Source organism: Esox lucius, chromosome 11, assembly GCF_011004845.1.
Source record: "Esox lucius isolate fEsoLuc1 chromosome 11, fEsoLuc1.pri, whole genome shotgun sequence".
NCBI lineage: Eukaryota > Metazoa > Chordata > Actinopteri > Esociformes > Esocidae > Esox > Esox lucius.
Genome location: NC_047579.1, coordinates 23,396,192 through 23,421,469, shown reverse-complemented (window position 1 = coordinate 23,421,469; position 25,278 = coordinate 23,396,192). Strand labels below are relative to the sequence as shown.

The following is a 25,278-nucleotide window of genomic DNA, read 5'->3' as shown; positions in this document are numbered from 1 at the left end:
CCGTGATCATGTGAACAGTAGTCTGGAATAGTACGGTTGCGCCACGGTATTAGACGTGTTGATTTGGTATTAGGTTATTTGTGCACTGTGGTGTATTGCATTCTGATTTGAAAAGAACTTCAGATGTCATCAATCACGTGATTGTCACTTTGAAGCTGCCTACTGGTTTGCATGTTTTTGACCGAATTGTCAGAAACTTACTCCATGACGGGGGGCATGAGGGCCCGATGTCCTCTAATGGGAACTTTGTGCAGCTACAAATGTGACATGCATTTTTCATGACTTTGTCAATCAATTTGTTCCTAATGACTTCACATCATTGTTTTAATTAATGCTTTATAAAAATATTAATGTATTGGGGTCCAGGGGGCTGTTTCTCAGAGCTCCAAAACGTGTGTGGCTCTATTCAATCTTGAATATATCTATTGATTACATGGCTTACATTATATGCCCTTACCTAATATAGTTTTTTATGACATCAATGTTAGTTTTTTTGGCAACAATGGCAAGCAGACCAAGACTGGCCAGATTTGGCGTTGCTGATGTTTTAAGAAAAGAAAGGGGAAAGGCTATGGGTAAAGGTAGAGCTCTAAGCAATGCACATGGGCAAAATCAAGGCACAGAGTGTAAGAAGCAGCTGGAGCTTGAGTGAATGCCAATGACACTGTCCCATATTTATTGTGGTAAATATGGGACAGTGTAGGAATAAAATCCTCTACCAGCTGGGTGAAGACATGCAGCTGACATCACAAATCAACCAGGAATAACAAAGGCAGCAGAAGAATCTCTTAGTTTCCTGATCCCAGAGATTATTGATGTTATAGTGCGTGAAACTAACAGCAAAGCCAAATGAAGAATCAGGGAATGGAATAAGAGTCTTCCCCCCAACATTAGTGATCACTGGAAAGCAGTGGATGACACAGAAATAAAAGCAGTCATTGGCCTTTTGATCATAGTAGGGGTGTCTTAAGATACCCATGAGCCTGTAGATTCCCTCTGGTCAGAAACTGGCTGTAAACCTGTGATCACTGCAACTATGACCAGAGAAAAATTCCAACACATATTAAGATATATGAGGTTCGACAACAAAGCCACAAGGGGAGAGCGAACAGCCAACGACAAGCTTGCCCCTTTCAGAGATATATGGACCATGTTTGTAACCCAGCTTTCAAAATGGTCAGGCACAGACATGTTTGGATGAGCAGCTTGTTGGCTTCAGAGGCAAGTGCAGATTCCGAAAGTACATTGCATCCTTGCCTGACAAATGGAATAAAGATCTTGGTCAACTGTGATGCAGAGACCAGCCACCATCTCAAAGGTGAGGTATATCTTAGCAGGCAACCTGGACAGCAATGAGAAGTAGATCAAGGGTCACGTGTAATCAACGAGCTTGTGGGCATTGGTGCAAAAGTGGCAGAAATGTCACAGCTGATAATTTCTTTACATTCATTCCGTTAGCTGATGCCATAACTAGAAGATGGACTGATATGTTGGCACTATTAACCTGTTAGTCAACAGGCAAAAAAGTAAATTCCCACCTAAAATGATGTACCCAAATCTAAATGCTTGTAGCTCTGAATATAGTAGAAACATATTTGTGGTTCCATTTGAAAGGAGACACTCCGTACTTTGTAGGAATTATAAATTAATGCAGAAAAGTACAACACAATAGATTTCTCAGAAGATAAAACAAAGAAAAAACATGCTTTTTTTGTAAAATAAAAAATCCTCATCATGTTTGAATTGCAGTGGGGAAAGCCAAACATGGATTAGGAATCTGGAGTAATTTTTCACTTGATCCACTAGATGTCAGCAGGATCTAGGTAAGGTTTCAGACTATTTGTTATACAATTCAGTGATCTACCTACTCATTTGTAAAGCAAGGCCAAAGTGTTCTTTACAGATTGGCCACTTTGTGCCAAATTGGATACATTATTAATTTTCTAGTTCATACCTACACAGACAATACAACAGTGCAAAGGTGATTAAAATAAGGGTTACACACAGTCCCAGGAATGTTATACATGATGGAAAATTAGCTTCCCTTCATAAAGGTACTAACAGGAGGCGCGACAAGGAGGCGGATCCAATGAACTAACATCTTATGTGATGTTTGCATCATATGTGGTGCTCTAACATCATATGTGGTGTTTGCATCATATGTGGTAATCTAACATCCAGGGTTGGGTAGGTAACTTTTGGGTAGGTAACTTAAATGTAATCTGTTACAGTTACAAGTTACCTGTCCACATTTGTAATCAGTAAGATAACTTTTAGATTACTTCCAAATTAAGAAGCATTGGGAAAAAAATAGGAATAGGCTATAACCAGCTGAAAACCTTTTGCGGGATCAATCAATGTCAGAGTTTACATAGCTGGCCAAAAGTGGAATTCGCATTTTACCTTATGGGTTGTGTAGGCTACAGTGCCTTTGGAAATGGGTTTCTAAACCATTGCTTTTTACTTCAATATGATTGGGCTATATCTCTACATTACACACTAAAGGTCTGTCAGATATTCAGTCATTCCAATTAATCCAATAAACCTTGATTTTCCAGAATCTGACTTTATCTGAACATAATCCAAAATCTAATGATGCTTAAGCCTGTTCTGTTATTTGTGTTTTATTCATGTTTTTAATTGCTTCAAAACATTGTTGAAAGATAAATGGCAATTACTCGAAAAGGGTATTGACAGTGTTGTATAAAAAAATTAAGATATCCATAGCTTTTTGCACATAAACTAAATCTGCAGTATTCTGATGATTTGCTCCACAACCAACATTGTCAAAATGTTGCAGAAACCTCTGGCACGCGAATGCACGTCTGCAATTGTGAACACCCACATAGAAATAAGATTTACCCGCGCAAACGCAGCCTGCGATTATTATGGCCACCAGAGATGCAAAGTGTAACCCATATGAAATATAGGGCTACTAAACCCTTATAAACTCAGCAAAAAAAGAAACGTCCTCTGACTTTCAACTGTTTTTACTTTCAGTAAACTTAATGGCCCTCATTTATCATTCTTGCGTAGAAACGGGCGTATATGTTGGCGTAAGATTTTGCTTACACTACTCTCACCGCCTAATTTATGAATCTGTGTGTACCTTTAAAATCCAGGTGTACGCAATACCTGCCCTTGATAAATGCCGCGGCTGAAAACGATCGTCATTAGAATAACACGCCCCTATATATTCAAGTCTCCGCTTCCCCCACGCCCTCATTTTACGCCATGGACACACGGAAGACGGCAAAAAAGAGAAACTTCTCTGAGGTGGAGATTGAGATGATCACCAGGGAGGTAGAAATAAAAAAAAATCATTTTGCAGTTTAAAAAGCGGAATAAAAGATGATGATGTGATGTGGAGTACCATTCATTCACATTAATAATAGCATGACAATTTGTAATATTCGTCTTATTATTTCATGATATTTATTATTAATGACGTTTATTGTTATTTAGAAGAAGAATGTCGTTATTATTATTATTTCTATTATTATTTAAAAGAAGAAGAATGTCATTTTTATTATTTTGTCAGTCTGAATTATATTTTGGTCATTAAAAGCCTTTTATTAAGGAACCCAGTCCGTGCGCAACTGCCGGGCCTAACCCTAAAACGTCATGTAAAGCGCACAGGCTTGCATCTGAAGGAATACATATAAATCAAATGCTTTGGAAAGTCACACAAATTAAACCTTGAAGTCCATGTTGCACAAAAGTAAACACTGAAGTTTGTAATTATGTTGTTGTTTTTTTTTACAGTGGGTCATAATATATCATATCTTTTAGTTTGTCAGTACGTTAGGATTTTTTTTCCTTCGCATTTCCGCACTAACTCAAAACGTGCGTACACCACCTCCTGAGCTGGCGTAGGATTTGAGTGCCGTACGCCAACGTCCATATTGATAAATCTCAAAGTCACCGTGGTTTTGGGTGTACGCCAGGTGTACGCTGGAAATTTGGTGTACGCACTTTTGATAAATGAGGGCCAATGTGTGTAAATATTTGTATGAACACTAAAAGAGTCAACACCATAAGACATAAACTAATAATGTTTCACAGACATGTGACTAACAGAAATGTGTCCCTGAATGAAGGGAGGCTCAAAATCAAAAGTACCAGTCAGTATCTGGTGTGGCCACCAGCTGCTTGAAGTTCTGCAGTGCATCTCCTCCTCATGGACTGGACCAGACTTGTCAGTTCTTGCTGTGAGATGTTACCCCACTCTTCCACCAAGGCATTTGCATGTTCCTGGACATTTCTGGGGGGAATGGCCCTAGCCCTCACCCTGCGATCCAACTGGTCCGAGACGTGCTCAATGGGATTGAGATCCGGGCTCTTCGCTGGCCATGGCAGAACACTGACATTGCTGTCATGCAGAAACTCACGCACAGAACGAGCAGTATGGCTGGTGGCATTGTCCTGCTGGAGGATCATGTCCGGATGAGCATGCATAAAGGGTACCACATGAGGGAGGAGGATGTTTTCCCTGTACCGCAAGGCATTGAGATTGCCTGCAATGACAACAAGCTCAGTCCGATGGTGATGTGATATACCGCCCCAGACCATGACGGACCCCCTACCTCCAAATCGATCCCGCTCCAGGGTACAGGCCTTGGTGTAACGCTCATTCCATCGACGATAAACACAAATCCGTCCATCACCCCTGGTGAGACAAAACCGTGACTCATCAGTGAAGAGCACTTTTTGCCACTCCTGTCTGGTCCAGCGAAGGTGGGTTTGTGCCCATAGGCGGCGTTGTTGCTTGTGATGTCTGGTAAGGACCTGCCTTACAACAGGCCTACAAGCCCTCAGTCCAGCCTCTCTCAGCCTATTGCGGACAGTCTGAGCACTGATGGAGGGATTGTGTGTTCCTGGTGTGACTCAGGCAGTTGTTGTGGCCATCCTGTACCTGTCACGCAGGTGTGATATTCGGATGTACCGATCCTGTGCAGGTGTTGTTACACGTGGTCTTCCACTGCGAGGATGATCAGCTGTCCTTCCTGTCTCCATGTAGCGGTGTCTTAGGCGTCTCACAGTGCAGACATGGCAATTTATTGCCCTGGCCACATCAGCAGTCCTCATGCCTCCATGCAGCATGCCTAATGGATGTTCAGGCAGATGAGCATGGACCCTGGGCATCTTACTTTGGGTGTTTTTCACAGTCGGTAGTTAAGTCTCTAGTGTCCTGCGTTTTTGGAACTGTGACCTTAAATGCCTACTCTCTGTAAGCTGTTAAGGTCTTAATGACCATTTCACAGGTGCATGTTAATTAATTGATTATGTTTAATTGAACATGCATGGAAAACATTGTTTAAACCCTTTACAATGAAGATCTGTAAAGTTATTTTGATTTTTACAACATTACTGTTGAAATACACAGTCCTGAAAAAGGGACGTTTCTGTTTTTGCTGAGTTTATGTTGTTTAGAGATGCAGTTACACGTGGGCACAGTGTGACTGTAATAAGCAGTGAGAGGTACCTGAAGTCCCATTGTTGTAGCGGGGGGGTCACTTTTGAATGCAACACCTAGATGAGCGAATAGCAGATGCGCAGCTACGAGTGAACGGAGCATTTCCTGACTGCGAGCTGTGAATCTATTAGATACAATTCCTGTCGAGTAATAAATGTCTTTGAACTCCGGTTGTTTTTTTTGTTGAGTACCAGACATATTGACAAACTGAAGGATGGCGAGCCTTGCCCAGCTGTGGACGGTATTGGATATGGTGTGGCCAGCCATAAAGACCTGCCACAGAGGACTTGGATTTGCAGATTCATTCATTCCGACACAGATAAGAAAAACACACTAACCTACCCGGGTAGTAGTGTTAGAACCTTCGCGCATGATGAACACACACACAACGGAGGCGCGCAATTCATATTTTGAATGATGGCGTCACCGTGGGGGTCAAGAGGCAGAGGGACCTCCTGAATTCAGGGATAAATATGGGGATGAACAGGCCATAATAAACAGCCACAACATGTCATAGCCAAATCACATAGACAATTGGTTACATAAGGACAACTGATTTTATCAAACAAAACAATGCTTTACTATATCTCTGGGACCATCAAGATACAAAATCAGAAGACGGCTCATTGTAAGTACAAAATGCAACATCAGACCCAAAACTAGCGACCTAAGAAAAAGTGTTGTGTGGATGTTGACCATACTCAAACACTTGCATAGGAGTTGCATCGCCAAAATAACTACTTTAAATTGTATACTGCAGTTAGATTAAACAGATTGTAAGCTTTCTGCACATATATAATTTGCCTATAGCAAAAAATATATATATTTACAAAACTTTGTTGCAAAAAGGTTTGGCATCCCGGCGGCGGTACATCTTAAACAAATAGGTTTTAAGGCAAACAAACCACATACCCTAGAGCCGATGAATGCTAACAATGACAGAGAGATTGAAAGTTCACAGTTTGACTTTCACTGGTGCTCTCCTGCAGGCTCCATGACACGAAGGTTGAAGGCGAGAAGCAGAAACCAGAGATCATACTACACTACTGGTGCTTTTCCACTGCATGGTACCGGCTCAACTCGCCTCACTTTGACTCTACCCGCTTTGGGAGCTTTTCCACTGCATGGTACCAGCTTGACTCGGCTCGCCTTTTTTGCTTTTCCACTGGCGAAAAGTTGGGATAGTACCTGGTTCCAGATACTTTTTTTAGTACCTGCTTCGTCGAGGTTCCAACCGAGCTGAGGCGATACCTGATTGGACAAGTGACTCAAAGCGTGTTAGCTGTCCAGTGTCAGAGAATGGTTAAGATGAGAACGGCACATTTTTGCGCGTCTGTGAAGGAGTCCTTGCAATGAAATTAATTTCAATGCCAGTGCATAGGACCAGACTCGTAATTTAAGCGATCGCATTTTACCAAAACGCATCTCGGTTTGGACCTATCCACTGGCGTTGAAATCAACTTATTATCCCTGTGAGACCCACAAGACGTGTTGTTTTTGTAACCTACAAAAAGACCTTGTCCTTTTCCTCCTCTGGGTTTTTCTATAGGCTAACTGGCATATATCGCACTGGTCAAAGTAGTAATGTCAAGCCAAACAGAAGCAGCCTACCTACCAAGCTTTCTAACTACATTTGCAGTCTGCAATGCATTAAGAACAAAGTAACTGCTCACACATGCTTCCTCGCTACTACCAGTATAAACGCTGCCTGTGTAGCCTACAGTAGGCTACTCGAGTCTGTCGGCGTGGTATTATAGCTGGCAATTGGCAAATATTTTTACTTTTTAAACGAGATGGAGGGATTATGTTGGTTGTTTTAAATGTGTTGGCGTTGACATGTTCGGTGTATACACTTAAATCTAACAGGATATTGCAGTTACATCATCTTTTATACTGCAGGGCGAAAATTCTATTATAGCTACTTTTTCATTGTTTTTCAACCAGGGTCTGTGACCATGTTATTCAGAATTAGTATACTTTTGATTTGCCACGTTCAAAGCTTGTCAATTTAAAAGAAAGTTCATTCAATAGATTTTTCTGTTCACTGCAGGGTTTCCGTTAGTTGGCAAATGCTGGCTTTTCGCCGGTATCAGGTGTACGATGTCTCCAGTGTTGTTCCCGTGTGTGTCACGTTGGAGTTGGTGTCATGGCAGTTTTCCTGTGATGTCACTATGGGCGGGTACAGGTTACTATCTGCAGTGGAAAACCAACCGAGGCGGGCCGTGTCGAGCTGGTACCATGCAATGGAAAAGCTCCCAAAGCGGGTAGACGCGAGGCGAGTAGAGTCGAGCCAGTACTATGCAGTGGAAAAGCGCCATACAATGCAGCCAAAAGTGTTGTGGATAATGTGGATCATCTAGCAAAAATGTTCACAACCAGAAGAAAAATAAACAGATGGGTCTGTGTATGAACATGGTAGATGTTGCTGCCATCGTGGCTTCATCATCTGAATGGGTAACTTCCCAGATTGAAAGTTATCAGAATGTAGCCGACATCGCCGTATCTACCTGAGACAGGTGGGGCATGCCCACCTGTCTCAGGTAGAACCACTGTTGTGAACCACTGTTGTACAGACACTAACTTGATCAGGAGTCACTGCTCAACCAGTCTGGAGCACCTGATGATTAGGTGAAGGCCTTTTTACTTGCCTCAGGAGTTTACATCTATTGTTGTTATTGCAGTCTACATACCCCTGGATGCTAATGCTAAATGATGCTATTAGCATACAGCAGACAACCCCTCAAATCTGAATTTCTTTTCCCCCAAATTCTACCAGAATTACTCCTAACCCACCAGAGGAGTCAACACAGTTGACCATGTTTATACACACATTCCAAAGGCTTACAAAGCTATTCCCCTCTCCCACGTGGGACAGTCTTATCACCTTTCACTGTTCCTACTCCCTGAGTATTTACTACTCATTAAATGTCTGAAATCATCAGGGAAGTCAGTCAAAATGTGGCCAGAGGAGTCAGACTCACTTCTACAGCACCAGAATCAACACACAGACCGGAGTTTGATTGCCACTCAAGCCACCCTTGACTCCCATACGGACATTGAAACGTATGCTTCTTCTGTTCTGGATTACATCAACATCTGCATCAACAATATCACCACCTAATTACTAATAAAGACCTTCCCCCACCAGAAGCCGTGGATGAACAAAGAGGTCCAACCACTGCTAAAGGCACAGGATGCTGCTTTCAGATCTGGCAATGTGGAGGCCTACAGGTTATCCGGGGTCAACCTGAAAAGGGTCATCAAAATGGCAAAAAATGACCACAAACTGCAGATTGAGGAGAACTTCAACAACAACTCCAAACCCAGACACATGTGGCCATCCAGCGACGTCTCCTTCACCGACGAGTTAAACAGGTTCTACACTCGCTTGGACAGGTACAACAAAGAGCCAGCCATTAAAGCTGAACTCCCCTCAGACGACCTCCCCCTCCGCCTATCCACTGCAGATGTGTTGTCTGCACTGAGAAGGGTGAATGCAAGCAAGGCTGCTGGTCCTGGGGTGTTGGGGAGCTGGCCATGGTCTTTACTGACAACCTGTCACTGGCCCAGGGGGTTGTCCTAACGTGCTTCAAGACCGCAACCATTGTGCCAGGGCTGAAGCAGTCGACTGCGTCTAGCCTGAAACCTGGCGCTTTCACCCCCACGATCCTGAAGTGCTTCGAAAGACTAGTTCTGGCCCCCCTAATGTCCTGCCTACCCCAACCCTAGATCCCTACCAGTTTGCCTACCGGTCTACAGAGGTTGCCATCTCTACAACTTTACACTCTGCCCTGACCCACCTGGACAAATCCCTGCATTCAACATGGTCATCCCCTCTAGGTTGGTCAACATACTTCAGGACCTAAGGATCAGACCCTCTCTCTGCAACTGGACCTTGGACACCGGTCTGACAGGTTAGACAACTTCACCTCCTCCACCCTGATCCTGAACACTGGTGTTCCACAAGGCTGCATGCTGAGCCCTCTCCTGTACCCTCCACCTCTTCACCCACGACTGCGTTCCTGTACACAGATAACCATTGTCAAGTTTGCAGACGACACCATGGTGGTAGGCCTGATCAGTGACAATGACAAGTCAGCCTACAAGAGGAGATTAAGTGCCTGGCAGCATGGTACAGTGACAACTACCTGAATGTATGTTTTTTTACATATAAGAGTAAGATTTCAGAACTGTATTGTTAATTAACTGCTGTGGTTCTGGTCTGAAAAGTAAGTAAATGTAAGGCAGTTGGAAGGTGGGCAGATTAACATTAGTTTTGGAAGGGAAGGTTAGGGTTTTTTCAATAATTAGCAGCAGTGTGTGTTTTTGTGTAAGTGAGCTCAATTAAGGAACTTTAACTTTTTGGTACAATGTTATGAAATCTACCCACCTAGCTTCATCTGACTTTTTTTTTTTTCTAGTTTCTTTTCAAAAGAACCTATTTTAAATTACTGAAATGTTAATGTGTTCATGCATCTTATGTTTATGTTCACTGAGCTCACTGGTAGCAAAGCCACCACAGGAAGTTGTTAGAGTGAATGGCAATCAAATTATATTACTTACATCTCAAATGATGGCAATGCAACACCGTCCATGGGATACCAGGGCTACTCCACAGGATATGTACCCTCATCTTACCACGATATACAACTGTAATACTGTAAAAAACTAACTCAAGTACAAGCTGTGACTTAACTCAATTACATTTATTTACCTGGGAGGAACGAGCTGTTGGGAGTATGGAGTGACATCCTGATTGATTCTTCTAGTTTATACTTCAGCTGCATCACCATGTGATCCTAATACAGGAAAATATTATTCAGTTGACTTCTGTCAGAATCTTGCTTTTTCTTTGCTTGTGTTCATACAGAAAGAGCTATTCTTTTTGAATGCATTTTTGTGTAAAGAGGGACATTTACTGTGGGAGTTGACTGAATACATGCATTACACTGTACTTCCTGTCAATGCCAATACTACATTTCAAACCTTCAGTTTAGTTAAACCATCCATCATATCTTTCTTGGCCTTCCGGAAAATATTTGCTTTCTTCATGTTCAGATGTAGCTCATCTTTCATCCTTTGCAGAGAACCTTTTCCTTTATGCATTGATGCATCTAAAACAAAGTAATATATTTTCCATAACCATTCATATGCTATTAATACATTCCACATTTATAAGAAAATATGTTCTCCAAATATTAGCTTAAATACCGATGGCCTGTATAATGATAGATGTAACTGTTATTCTTAATGTGAGTTTATTTGTATGTCTTTTGTAATTTTCTTTTGAAATGGTTGTGTATTACGTGTGCCTCAAACTGAATGCAGAGCTTAATGTTAATGAGACTTAGGTCGCAGTTGACTCCTTTTCAATTACAAGAAAATATGTATACATATGTCTTCTTTGAATTTAATTAAATTTTTCCCGAAATTTGGGATTTTTAATTTGTTACTGTCCATACCTTGTGGAATAATACCACAGCAGGTGCGGGATAATCAAATAAAAAGACGTTTCCTCCAAGCACATCTCCCCAGGCCTTCTGATTCTAATCACACTGCTTGTCTAATCAAGATATTTTTTCGCTAGTACACGTGCTTAAAGGGTAAAGCATTCTTCGGCTTTTGCATTCATAATTGAGATTTCAGAAGCTCATTCTACCAAAAGGTGTTGCAAGATAAAAAATGCTTACTGTACCTATTCTGGACCCCAAGGCCTTTTCTGTGTCCTGAGACCAGGATTCAAATACCGCAATGACGCTGCTATATTTTGAGGAAGTATCTTAGACCGCTGCACCTGGGGTACTACTTTCTGTTACTTGAAATTAAAAAATATGTTTGATCTAAAATACTTACTTATATAGGATACATGCATAGAGTTCTTGATCGAGTCGGGTAGAGTGAAGTAGATCTGTTTCTTTTTGTCAAGCAGGTCACGGATTAGTTGTGTCTTCAACTTTTTTTCCTTTAAGATATATTTTTTTCAAGAAGACCCCTTAATTCAGTTCATGGTTTAGTTTGCCCAAATTACTAAATAACCCAATAAACCGTATGTACAAGATATCACTGTAATCCATTAATTTAGGTTCCGATTAAAATAAATCTAATTTTAACTATTAATGTTAGTCATGAAAACCCTACCTCTGTATTAAGGAATTTCAGATGCAGTGACACACTCTTGTGCTTCTCAACCAAGCTGTTTGTGTCAAGGGTGAAGTCTTCAATCTTTTTCCTGATTGGGCCACATTTGTCATTTCTGAAACAAAATGGTTTCAGTATATGGTTACAAGACTTGACTGTGCCTTGTCATTTCACATTGATGGACCTTTAGTGCTAATTATTGGATTTATTTTAATGAAATAACATACGGGAAAAAATGTGTAAACTTTTCATCAATGCAACTTCTCATGCATGAGGCTAAACTCTCATTGAGGTTAATTTCCTTCCGTCTGTTCCTTTTCCCTTTTGGTTTGTAAATGCCATAATTCTTGCATAAACACTTCACTGTTCCATGATGTCCACGACACAATTTCCAGACCTTAAAAGAAATAATAAAATAAGTCGTTATTTTAGGGCACAGCAAAGGAAATATATCCTCCATAAGTATAGTGTGACTTGATTGTCAAGCTTCTCTAACCAGTTTATATAGATTTAGAATGATGGTGGAAAAGGAGCTTTATTTATATATCTTCTGATTAGCTTACTAGCTTACTTTATTCATTAATTTCTCGCATGAATCTTCTGACTGTTGAACTCCTTTGGAGAGACATTTGTCGAAAGCATTATAAGGCTTTTCCATGTATTGAACAATGCATTTAAGGTTATCCGCAAGCTTCTGTTCCAAAGCCTGGCACACCTCTTCTTTGCTGTCTGTCTGAAATCCAACTCAACATAGTCAGTATTATACACACTTTTTTTTTTTACATGAAATAGTATGTTGTTAAGGGGAAGACAGTTAATATGCTGAAAGGTACAATACCATGTCACTGTTTCTGGCTGCTTGTATCAAAGACAGGATCCCATCCACTCCAGAAATATAATCTGATGTCCTTGTGTGATGATCATTGAGATTTCTGAGAAATTCCTGAAGGAGAGGTATCTCTGTATCATAAAGGGCGTTCAACCACTCTTCTAGAATGAAGTTAAAAAACAGGGGCAATTCAAGAGGATGCTTAAAACAGTTTTCATTGTCTGATATCACGTTCTAAATCACATCATTGTTAATAAGATTTCTATACATTATTATAACATGAACTAATAATATAAGTTCAAATAAATAACTGTTGTGACCTTTGCTAGCTTACGCATGTTACTGAACATTGTAACAGCTTTTCAAGATGCATAAATTCTGAATGGCTCTATACAAGTAGGCTACAAGTAGGCTAAAATCACAAAGTCCTATTATAAGGAAGATAAATAGGTTATAGTACTGACTTATTGTATTTGAACTGTGCTGCTTGGATGTAGCATCCGTCAAAAATAGACAAGGCGCCTATCTTTAGCGAAGCAGAGCATAGACCCGCTTCTAGGATGCTATTCAAACGCGCTGCAGCTCATCTGGTGGTATTAAAAGCTTTGACTAGAGTGGCTGCAATCTGCTACGGCGGCGGCATTGGAGATGGAATGTGGCGCAGAAGCACCCAGTGCAATCTTGGTTGTATCTCTCCCATATTTGGCATTGGGCGGGGTAATCAAATACTTATTTCACTAATTAAAATGCAAATCAATGTATAACATTTTTGACATGTGTTTTTGTGGATTTTGTTATTCAGTCTCTAACTGTTCAAATAAACCTACCATTAAAATTATAGACTGATAATTTATTTGTCAGTGGACAAACGTACAAAATCAGCAGGGGATCAAATAATTGTTTTCCCTCACTGTATGTTTACAGTGGTTTAAAAGAAAAGGGCCGGGTCTGCTAGTTAACATAGAAATTACAGGCATAGAAGAGCGGGGTCAAAATTATGATTTAACACAGATAGATGAATTTGTCAGTGTGACAGGGTATTTGAAACAATATTGAATTAATACTTTTTGCAAACAATACTGAACCTCCAGACCAAGTGCATGTAAGATTGATTAGGAATTCTTGGACATTCAAACACATTGTGCGTTTTATTTTTGTGAATTATGAAAACTTGCCTATTATGTGCACTGTATATCACACTTCTTTCCATCAATCTGGTATTAAAGAGAATTTTAGAATATTCTCCTGAACCTGTTTTTAAAATTATATTGACCATCATAACCTTTATTATGTTGTAGAATAATAAAATAATATATGTAATTGCACCTGCTTTTTCATCCAGTTCACTCTGCATTTCCATGTTGTATTTCTTGGAACTTACAGTAAACACCTTAAAGAAACCATCTGCATCACTGAAGTGTTTCTGAAACATGATCATAAGACAAAGATTGGAAATCAAGCCAAGACACCTTTTGCAAATATTAATACAAATAATGTTAGAACTGCCTTATCTACATAAACAGTAAATTTTACCCAACAGTGTGTATGTATGTGAAACAATAACTATTTCCAAACAGAATTCCCAAATCTCTCCACTGACTTACCTTTACATCTTTTTGTTTGTTGAATTTTTCCCTCACTCTTTTCTTGGTACTTTCATTTCTGGCCAAAATAATGGAGCGAGCATTATCCTTTGCACTCGCCTCAATGTCGTCCGTCTTGGTGCAGATGAAGCTGATGCTTCTACATTCTCCGCCAGGTCCAATGAGGCTAACAGTGCTGTCTAAAATCTCCCAAGATTCCTTTTCTGAAATTGCTCGTGAAATGTCGCTCACAATCCAAACAACCGAGCAGTTCCCTACAAACTGAAACAGTGTCAAGCAAATTGTTGAACAGTAAAGATTTATACAGTGGGTATAGAAAATCACCACCACCTTTCAAAATGTTCAACTTTTGTTGCCTTACAGCCTGAAATTAAAACACAAACTGACTTTTGCTGCATTATTTACACACAGTAACCCCCAATATCCAAGCGAAAAAAAAATATTCAGAAAAAGTCTGGATTTAAAACAGTAAATTAAAACAGAAAAATACCCTTTTTGAATAAATGAAGACCCCCCTTAGAATTGTAATTTCAAACTTGAGATATAGCCAACCACCTTCCAGATTACAAATATAGCTAATGGATGTCCATCTGTGTTCAACTGTAGTGATTTTGTTTAGTTCTGAATAAAAGCAGTTGTTCATAGAGCACTCCACTGTTTAGTAGTATAATTAAAAGCAAACAAAGCACTTATGACACTTTGAAAAGATCTACGAGATAAAGTTGTTGAAAGGCACAAGTTAAGGGATGGGTATAAGAATAATTCAAAGGCCTTTTCTATCCCTTTGAGCCAAGTCATTATTATTATTAACACATGACATTTCCAAACACCTTTCAAGAAACACAAGGACATTGAAAAGTTCAAGCAAATACAGTAATCACAGATAAAACACCATAAATTACACCAGAGCTAAATCATGACCATGTTAAGCCAAGGGAAAAGCTAGCCTGAACAAGTCAGTCTTAATTCTGTTTTGATGATAGAGTCTGAGTTACGTGTTGTTGATGACATGAATAGGAATGCTAGAGATGTTGATAGTGTTGTAAAATCCAGAAAATCACATTGTATGATTTAAAAAACAAATGTTTGCATTTTATTGCATGACTAAAATATTTGATCACCTACCAACCTGTAAGAATTTTGGCTCTCACAGACCTTTTAGTTTTTCTTTAAGAGGCTCTCCTGTTCTCCACTCATTACCTGTATTAACTGCACCTGTTTGAACTCGTTACCTATATATTTTATAAGTTTGTCAAATATTGCTATATAGCACATACCTAAATGTACTAGTTAGCAAAACGTAATTACAGATTTGAATATCAGACTTGCGACCACGGTTCTCAATATACAACCGTGATCAGTCATATTCTCCAAATCAATGCCAAAATTTCACAATTTCTGCCAGGGTATGAGCACAACTTTATATAATAGAGTGTGTGCCAAAAACGTTTCTATCCTTCTAATTAAATGTCTTGGTCTTTCATTTTCATAGTTTGTCATGCGACTGTATTTCTGTAAATTGTGATGGTTTTCCATCTCCTGGTTCTGCAACTTAATATTAGATTTCAGTTGCAAGTGCTTGTTGTGTGCTTTTTTATCCACAGCTGTATCCAAATACATGGAGTGGAACATAGTAAACTATTCAGGAATGCTGAATGATATCTGTTGATTCGCTGGTTTTCATTGTATAATGTGGTAGACAGAATTCTCATAACGAAAGGTGATACGGTTCAATTATATTTGAAAAATAAATATATTAGAAATGGTAAAACTGATATACGGGCAGATGTATTTGTTTTATTCCTGTCTCTTTTTCCCCTGACTGTGGGAAAACTATATAAAAAATTGGCTGAACCCCACTCTCCTCTATGTAATGATGCCGGTGCGGTTTTGTTTCCATTTTAGGATGTTATATTTCTATGCTTGGTTTGCTTTTGTGTTTCTGTTCTAGGATAGTACATTTCTATGCTCGATTTGCTTTCGTTAGTCTTAATTGTGTTCACCTGTATGCCCTTTAGCACCCTTTATATAGTTGAGTTTAGTTTGTTTTTTCCTTTGTGTGGTATTGTTTGTTTCTGGATGACTATACTAAGTCTGCTAGATTATCTCTTCTTCATTGAAAAACCTTGTGTATTGAACTGTTTCTGCCCACTTAACCTGGACTCTGTTTTTAGACTTGCCGGTGCCTTTGCTTGATCAATCTGTTTCCTGTGTACGACTACCTGCCTGCCTCCCGGCCTTGATTTCAGCCTGTGGCCCTCTGCACTTGAACCCTAACCTCCTTCTCCTGAGTATTCCTTACAGCCCGGACAGTTGTGTTGCACGGTGTTGCCAGATGGGTAGGTTTCCCGACCAATTGGGCTATTTTTAATGACAGTATGCAGTCAAAAATGGACTTGGGCGGATTCATTGAGAGAAAGGGATAATGCACAGGCTATAGTTATCGATATTTGCTTGATTTTGGGAAACAGGGTTATTAGGCCAGATTTTTTTTGTTATACCCTTATTGGAGTGTTCTTTTGTTTGACAGAGTAAATGGAGACACCCAAGAAAAGCGAATGTCGCTGACTGAGTGAGTGAATGGATGTTTATGCATTCACACATAGCGTAGTGGTGTAGCGTAGTTGATGCCAGCAACACGTTTCAAAATGGGCAGGGGCATCTTTACCACTGTGTTGCATCACCTCTTTTAACAACACTCTAAGCTTTTGGGAACTAACCGGGACCAATTGCTGTAGTTTTGAAAGTGGAATGTTGTCCCATTCTAGCTTGATTTAGGATTGTAGCTGCAAACCGTTCGGGTCTCCTTGGGTCATAATATTCATCTCATAATGCACTAAATGTTTTCAATAGAGTACAGGTCTGGACAGCAGGTCAGCTAGTTTAGCAAACAGACTATATTATTACGAAGCCATGCTGTTGTGATACGTGCAGAATGTGGTTTGGCCAGTGGCAGGCCATGCATTTTTTTTTTGTAAATTCACCCCCAAATAAATGTATTCTCCATTTGCCATTCTGCCAAAAATAAATATTTAAACAACAAATCTAAAGCACTATAGCTATAAACTGAAAGTTTCCAACAACTGGAGACAATGCCAGGTCAGGTGTCAGCTAGTTTTCTTCAGTTAGCTAACTGCCACTTGTATCAGCAACATGAAAAAGGCTGACTTAAGGCTAGGCCAGCTAGAAGGCTCTGGTTTGTCAAAAAATACACCCAACATGGTAAACTCAATCTGATTTGTTAATTAATATGACAATCAACAACATGGTCCTTTTCACTTCGACAGAAGAGGGAATACGCATTGAATTTATGTTAATAGACTGATGGGAATTAACTTTGTAAAATACATATAGTGTTAATGAAAACAAAAATAATAATTACAAAATAAAATATTTAAATAATAAAGCTATATATTCTGATTCTGACAATCTTTAGGCCAGCAGAGGAGGCCTTGCTGGCCGTGACGTCCCAGCACTGGCTTTGGCATTGTCTTGCTGAAATAAGTTGGGCCTTCCCTGAAAAAGATGTCTCTGATGACAGCATAAGTTGCTCCAAAACCTGCGTGTATTGTTCAGCATTCATGGTGCCTTCACAGATATGCAAGTCACCCATGCCATGAGCACTAAAGTACCCCCAAACCATGCTGGCTTTTGAACTGTGCAAGTCGAATGGTTTTTCTCCTCTTTAGCCCGGAGGACATGGCGTCCACGATTCACAAAAATAATCTCACATTTTCATTAGTCAGACCACAGGACAGTTTTCCACTTCGCCTCAGTCCATCGAAAATGAGCTCGGGCCTAGAGAAGGCACTGCCGTTTCAGGAACTTTTTTATGTATAGTTTTGTAGAATAATATGAATATATGTTTCATTGAAAGTCAAATGCCACGATAATGGGAACAACAGAAACATTTGTGTTTAGCCTATCTGTAGGTATCAGCCAAAACCTCAGAAATTTGGAATGTTTACATCGACCATCTGGCATTGGGGTTATCATCTTGGAAACATGATCTGTGCTAGGTAGATACCCTTTTATAAATATCAGCTTATAACCAGCTTTACAGTGAGAATACTTTGGAACTTCCATTGAAAAGGACAACTTTGCTGAATTATTCCAATAAATACTGAATGTACAAACCCGATTCCAAATAAGTTGGGACACTGTACAAATTGTGAGTAAAAAAGGAATGGAATAATTTACAAATCTCAAACTTTTATTTAATTCACAATAGAATATAGATAACATTGAATGTTGAAAGTGAGACATTTTGTAATATTGGCTAATTTTGGATTTCATGAGAGCTACACATTCCAAAAAAGTTGGGATAGGTAGCAATAAGAGGCCGGAAAAGTTAAATGTACAGATAAGGAACAGCTGGAGGACCAATTCGCAACATATTATGTCAATTGGCAAGTCAAGATGGGCAGAAGATCACCAATTCCCCCAACGCTGCAGTGAGAAATAGTGGAGCAATATCAGAAAGGAGTTTCTCAGAGAAAAATTGCAAAGAGTTTGAAGTTATCATCATCTACAGTGCATAATATCATCCAAAGATTCAGAAAATCTGGAACAATCTCTGTGCGTAAGGGTCAAGGCCGGAAAACCATACTGGATGCCCGTGATCTTCGGGCCCTCAGACGGCACTGCATCACATACAGGAATGATACTGTAATGGAAATCACAACATGGGCTCAGGAATACTTTCAGAAAACATTGTCGGTGAACACAATCCACCGTGCCATTCGCCATTGCCGGCTAAATCTCTATAGGTCAAAAAAGAAGCTGTATCTAAACAGGATCCAGAAGCACAGGCGTTTTCTCTGGGCCAAGGATCATTTAAAATGGACTGTGGCAAAGTGGAAAAGTGTTCTGTGGTCAGACAAATCAAAATTTGAAGGTCATTTTGGAAAACTGGGATGCCATGTCATCCGGACTAAAGAGGACAAGGACAACCCAAGTTGTTATCAGCGCTCAGTTCAGAAGCCTGCATCTCTGATGGTATGGGGTTGCATGAGTCCGTGTGGCAAGGGCAGCCTACACATCTGGAAAGGCACCATCAATGCTGACAGTTATATCCAAGTTCTAGAACATATGCTCCCATCCAGACGTCGTCTCTTTCAGGGAAGACCTTGCATTTTCCAACATGACAATGCCAGACCACATACTGCATCAATTTCAATGTCATGGCTGCATAGAAGAAGGATCCGGGTACTGAAATGGCCAGCCTGAAGTCCAGATCTTTCACCCATAGAAAACATTTGGTGCATCATAAAGAGGAAGGTGCGACAAAGAAGACCTAAGACAGTTGAGCAACTAGAAGCCTGTATTAGACAAGAATGGGACAACATTCCTATTCATAAACTTGAGCACATTGTCTCCTCAGTCCCCAGACGTTTGCAGTCTGTTATAAAAAGAAGAGGGTATGCCACACAGTGGTAAACATGGCCCTGTCCCAACTTTTTTGAAATGTGTTGATGCCATGACATTTTAAATCAACTTATTTTTCCCTTAAAGTGATACATTTTCTCAGTTTAAACATTTGACATGTCATCTATGTTGTATTCTGAATAAAATATTGAAATTTGAAACTTCCACATTATTGCATTATGATTTTATTCACAATTGTACAGTGTCCCAACTTTTTTGGAATCGGGTTTGTATTTTCTCCCTTGAATTGTGTGGGTCCTTGAATTGTGTGGGTCCTCTATTATTTAATCACTGTACGTAACTGTAAAATTATATCAGTTTCTTCTTTGCATGGTAGAGTTGCTGTGATTTACTATGTTCACGGACAATGATTTTCTGAAGTGTTCCTGAGCCAATGCAGTGATGTCCAATACTACGTGTCTGTTTTTAACGGCCATCCAATATTGTTTTTTGGCATTTTCCCTTGCGTACAGGGATTATTACAGATTTGCTGAATCTTGTAATGACAATGTACTGTAGATGATGATATCCCCAAACTCTTTGCAATTTTATGTTGTGATACGTTATTCTTGGATACATCTTTCACAGAGTGGTGAACCTTTCCCCATCCTCACTTCTGACAGGCCCATCCTCTCTGGAATTATCTTTTAATACCCAATCATGATACTGACCTGTTGCCAATTGACCTAATTAGTTGTGTGATATTACGTTTTTTTAGCATTACACGTTTCCTCTGTCCCAGCTTTTGCCAGACCGCGTAAGTGGAGCCGGCCTATATGAGCGAATGTCTCTTACTCACTGACTGACTGATTTAGTGAGTGAGTGCCTGACTGACTGACTGACTACCCTGTTAAATAGCGTAGTGGTTAGAGACACGGACATGGAACAAGATGTCACAGTCTAAACACATTATGCCTTAGGATTTGTTCAGGACACACAAAAACTGTTGCTGTCTACAACCTTCAGTAGCTGCGTTGTAGGAACCCTAAAAAAATATTGTTCTGATGGGTATTAGGATTTGTTCAGGATAGACAAAAACTTTGATGGCTAAGCCTGACTGCAATTTCCACCATAGCTGTTGCCAGATAATTAAACCCATAAAGTGGATCCAACATCAACCAAATCAAATATGGGATGAATACAATGTTAAACAGTACATTGGATCATCATGAAAATATTTATAAATAATTACCGACTTCCACATCGTATCTCTGCTCTTGTTGCAGTCTCCATTTCCTGGAAGATCCACCAGCACAACATGCTCCAGTAAGTCTTTACAGTTTGGCACCTTGACTGTTAAACATTTCACAAGCGGCCAATACATTCTTTCAAATGTATCACTGTTTGAGTCACTCAGTATGTAGCAAGCTATCTTTTTAGACAGTTCTTCAGCCTGAAATTGTAACAAGGCATCACATTACATGTATGAACACTTTAAAAATGAACAAAGACAAAATATGGAACAACTTCCAAAATAAGTTTCTTAATATTGAAAAAATACATTAAAAGGCATTTGGGGCAAGATTTCAATAAAAGTAGCAAAGTTTAATTAAATGTTGAAAAACATTTAAAAGGCTGGTATAGGTTGGTAGAAAGCAGTGTAGTGTCAGAAAATGTTGTTAAAATATTGCTGTTAAAATATTTTTATTTTTAAAGCCTGTGAAGTTTGCAAAAAGTAACTTACTGTGTCACAAAAAAATAGTTTTTTACATGATGAATAAAATTCAGGGATTTCTATGAGCTTCTTATCCATTAGTTCCTCCAAATTTTTTCCATGTCCCTCTTTTCCATACAAAGCTTTTATCTTATCATGATCATCACCATCCTCGACATCAATTTCCTTGTCTTCATCCTCTTCCTCCTCGCCAGATGTGACTTGTAAGATTGACCATAACTCATCTTTCCAATCCTAAAAATTTTAAAACATGACAAATGCATAATGTAATGTAGCAAAGGCTCTCATTAACTTGCCCTTTTTCAGTTAACTATACTTTTATTTTAACTTTTTAGTGAACAGCCCCTTTAACTGCAGATGCATTTGGGTCACAGAGATGTTAAGACAGTGTTTCTGAACGGGGTCGGTACAGCTCCCCAGGGGGCATTCAGAGAATGACTGGGTGCGCTGGAAACAGTATTTTGGAAAGGGGACGTTGAGGTGCCCTTGGGGGGCATTTGTTTTAAGGCGAGTTTACACAGAAGATTCACAACAAATTGAGTGTTAAGTTTCAACTACTGGCAAAAAGCTGTGGTCTGCAACATTAAAACCTGCCAGTTTACTTCACTGCGATTGGAAGAGATGGCATGTATTAACTCTTCTTCTCTTCAGTGTTTCTGTCAGTTGCTTGTGGCGCAGCTCAATGCTGCCTTCACAGGAACGGGACGTCAGACTATCATCTATACCAGCATTTCCCAATCCTGATCTTCGGGACCCAAAGGGGTGCATGTTTTTACCCTACAACTCACACACCTGATTCCAATTAAAGACCTGATGATATGTTGATTATGTCACTCAAGTGTTTAAGTGCTAGGGCAAAAACAAAATGTGCAGCCCTTTGGGTCCCGAGGTCCAGGATTAGGAAACACTGATCTATACAATTTCACCCACATGGCTTTACTGTGTAACTTACGGGAAAATGGACATGCTCTTTGTTGGTATTACCCATGGAAGAATTTCATTCTCTTAAAATAATGAAATTTCTCTGAGGGATACACCATGAATGCCTTGTTATCGCAATGCTTCCACATTTAAAAGAGGGATATTCCGCTGTCGGACTTCCCCTGAGAGCAACTTAGTGTCCAGCATCAAGACGCACATTATAATGTATGTGTTTTTTCATGATAAGTTGAGTTGCACACAATCAAACAAATAAACTACAACTCAACTATAAATAAAACACATTTCTCTAAACTATTAATGTTTTACTTGAACTTATTTCACCTGTAACTGAAATGTTTGTTCCATTCTAAATTTCATGTTTATATCTAACTTAAGCAAATATATTTGGGGTCACAGTTTTTTTAATCTACAGGGAGCGCAGACTGGTTGATATTCTATTAAATATTTAAAAAGCAAGCACGAAAAAAAACAGTATTGTTAATTGACATTGTATTGTTGTTATTTCTACTGTGCAATTTGCTCCATATAATGCAATGGGTAAATTAGACTAGTGACAGACATTGATTCAGACTTTGGTTCGCAGTAGGTTCCCAAATGTCTATTACTAATTGTACTATTCCCCATGACACCACATACCCAAACATTGTGTTATAGGACATAAACAGAAGGAACATATACTATTACCTGCACTGTAATGAACTCGATCTCTGCGATGTATTTCTCATTAGTCATATTGGCCTCCACCTGAATCATCACTGAGGTACACGCCCCTTGGTTTCCAGAAGGAAGCAGTTTCGTCTTACCCAAGATGGCGTTTATTAAGGAGCTCTTACCAGCTCCAGTCTTCCCAAAAACACCCACCATCTCTTTTCTGTCTTCATCCAACACATCAATTTTACTTCTGTTACAAGTGAACAACAAACATTATTAAAGCAATTTAAGAATTAGCCTACGTTATATAAATCTATTCATATGGCATGTTGTCTGTCCACATTTTAAATAAAATAGGTCTACCTGAGGAAGTCAGTAAGTTTTGTAGAAGGCATTCTATCCAGCTTGCCTCTGACTCTTTGCATTATCTTCTTCACCTCTGTCTTTTGTTCACTGTCTGGAAGAAGATCACCAACAGATATCAATTTGTTGTACATTAATATTTTGCCTTTAAACAACAGGACTGCATATGTGTCCTGCTGCCTAGTGTGAGGTAATACGCACACACATACATATTTATGTCTGGTTAAAAGTAAGTAACATTGCAAGTTTTACCCTTTAATTGTCTGTATTATTTGCAATCTAAGATGGCCACCATTATAATATAGTAGACTGTAACATTAACACTAGAACAGCCAGTATCCGCCAAAGCCAAATGGAAGTTTGGTGTCATTAGCATACTAATCTACGGTGGCCCGGAAGTGCAAAACACAACTACTAATATAATTACACACCCCCAATAAAATTACTCCCCCCAATAGCACAAAATACAACCACTACTACAATTACACACCCCGAATAAAAATACTATCCCCAATAGCACAAAACACAACTACTAATACAATAACACCCTTCCAATAAAAATACTATCCCCAATAGCACAAAACACAACCACTAATACAATTACACCCAACCCAATAAAAATAATGCTCCCAAAAGTGTAAAACACAACCACTAATATAATTACACCCCCCCAATAAAAATAGTCCCACCAAAAGTGGAAAACATACCCACAAATACAATTACACACACCCCATAAATATACTCCCCCCAATAGTGCAAAACACAACCAGTAAAACAATGACATAAAGGGTAGGTACAAGACTGTTGTCGCTGATTGGACGCACAGCCTGTTATTCAAGGTAAATTGGAAATGACGGTTTAGTAGCTAGCTGTTTAGCTACGGTTTCAAAGAGGCGAAGAGAAGTGATAACAAGATAGGAACGTGTATTTCCCTTACTGTGGCAATACATTTAACGAACGTACACAGTTTCAGTGGGTGTGCCTAGTATAGTGACCTTGGTAACACCATTACTCTTCTATATCAATTATCCAACTCTGTTTGGAGTAGTGGGTAGTGCTCCGGGTTGTAGAGCGGCAGGTCCAGGTTTCGAGATGCTACCCGTCATAACGCTGTTTTTTTTATTTTTTATAATTTTTATGTTGTGAAAGGTTGACAACATGACTAAGAATATCTCAGAATTGAGGTTATCTATCTCTGTCTGGTGCTGTTCATGCATTGCTGATGTGTACGTGGTGAGAGAGTTGATTGTGTTCACAAATGAATGATTCCCATGGTATTTACGTATTTACAAATAATGCAGCAGTTGATGGCTGATTTATTTTTATTAAAGTATTTATTTAAAATAACTGGACATATAGACAGCAAGTAGTTAATGTAAGGTATAATGTGTCAGAATGGTGATTTATGGCCCTGTTGGGCGGGGCTTCCATATTGATGTGACAGGTGGGCGGGACATCCGGTTTGTAAGGTGGGACTTCCTGTATGACGTGTGTATGGGCGGGACTTCTGGAGTGATGTACACATGTCCGGTGACTTTGTGATTCATGATTACATTGACGTGTTCGTGTTTGATGTTTTACAATGTCTGATGAGCAAACCACCTGTTACAAACAGACTAGTGTTATAACAGGTGGTTGTGTTTGATGATTAACAAATGGTAAGCGGTAAGTTGTTTGGTGTTCAACAAAAGGGTGCCAGGGTTCCACTGCCATGTGATACAACAGATGTAAATGTCCATGTTTTTCCACAAGCAGAGTTACACATGCTTTTTGTCTAAGATATAAAGAAGGGGGGTAGGGACTTACGATTTGGAGAGTTTCAGCCCACTTTTCATTTTGACAGGAGATGGGCCTTAAGATGATATCTGCCCTGTAGAAATGGCCCCTTAATAACCTCTATTACAAACTGTAGTATATGCTGGTCGAAAATCATCCAGTGTTTCACGGTATGTAGTCCAACACAGCACTACAGCAAACTAATATCGCATGAGCAATGCTATTATTCTGAAGGAATAGTCATGGCCAGGGACAACCACACATTACGCAAAGGTGGATTGTGTCGCGGTTTGGGTTTTAAAATATTGTTATAAATAAAAAACATGGATTTAGGCGTGTATGTATGAGCAAAGCTGAGTTTTGTAATAAAAAGTGTTGTTTTAAGTAAGCATTAACT

At 39.5% G+C, this 25,278-nt stretch overlaps 1 protein-coding gene across 1 annotated transcript in view; it reads right to left on the bottom strand.

The window, feature by feature from the left end:
- LOC117595221 (nuclear GTPase SLIP-GC-like) overlaps positions 1–25,278 on the bottom strand; it is a 772,829-nt gene that overhangs the window by 710,131 nt on the left and 37,420 nt on the right. Inside the window, exons 7-10 of the mRNA XM_034295128.1 lie at positions 23,106–23,199; positions 22,776–22,992; positions 21,159–21,383; positions 20,667–20,867 (exon numbers count right to left, since the gene is read on the bottom strand). Coding sequence (XP_034151019.1) covers positions 20,667–20,867; positions 21,159–21,383; positions 22,776–22,992; positions 23,106–23,199 — 737 coding nt within the window. The remainder of the gene's footprint in view (positions 1–20,666; positions 20,868–21,158; positions 21,384–22,775; positions 22,993–23,105; positions 23,200–25,278) is intronic.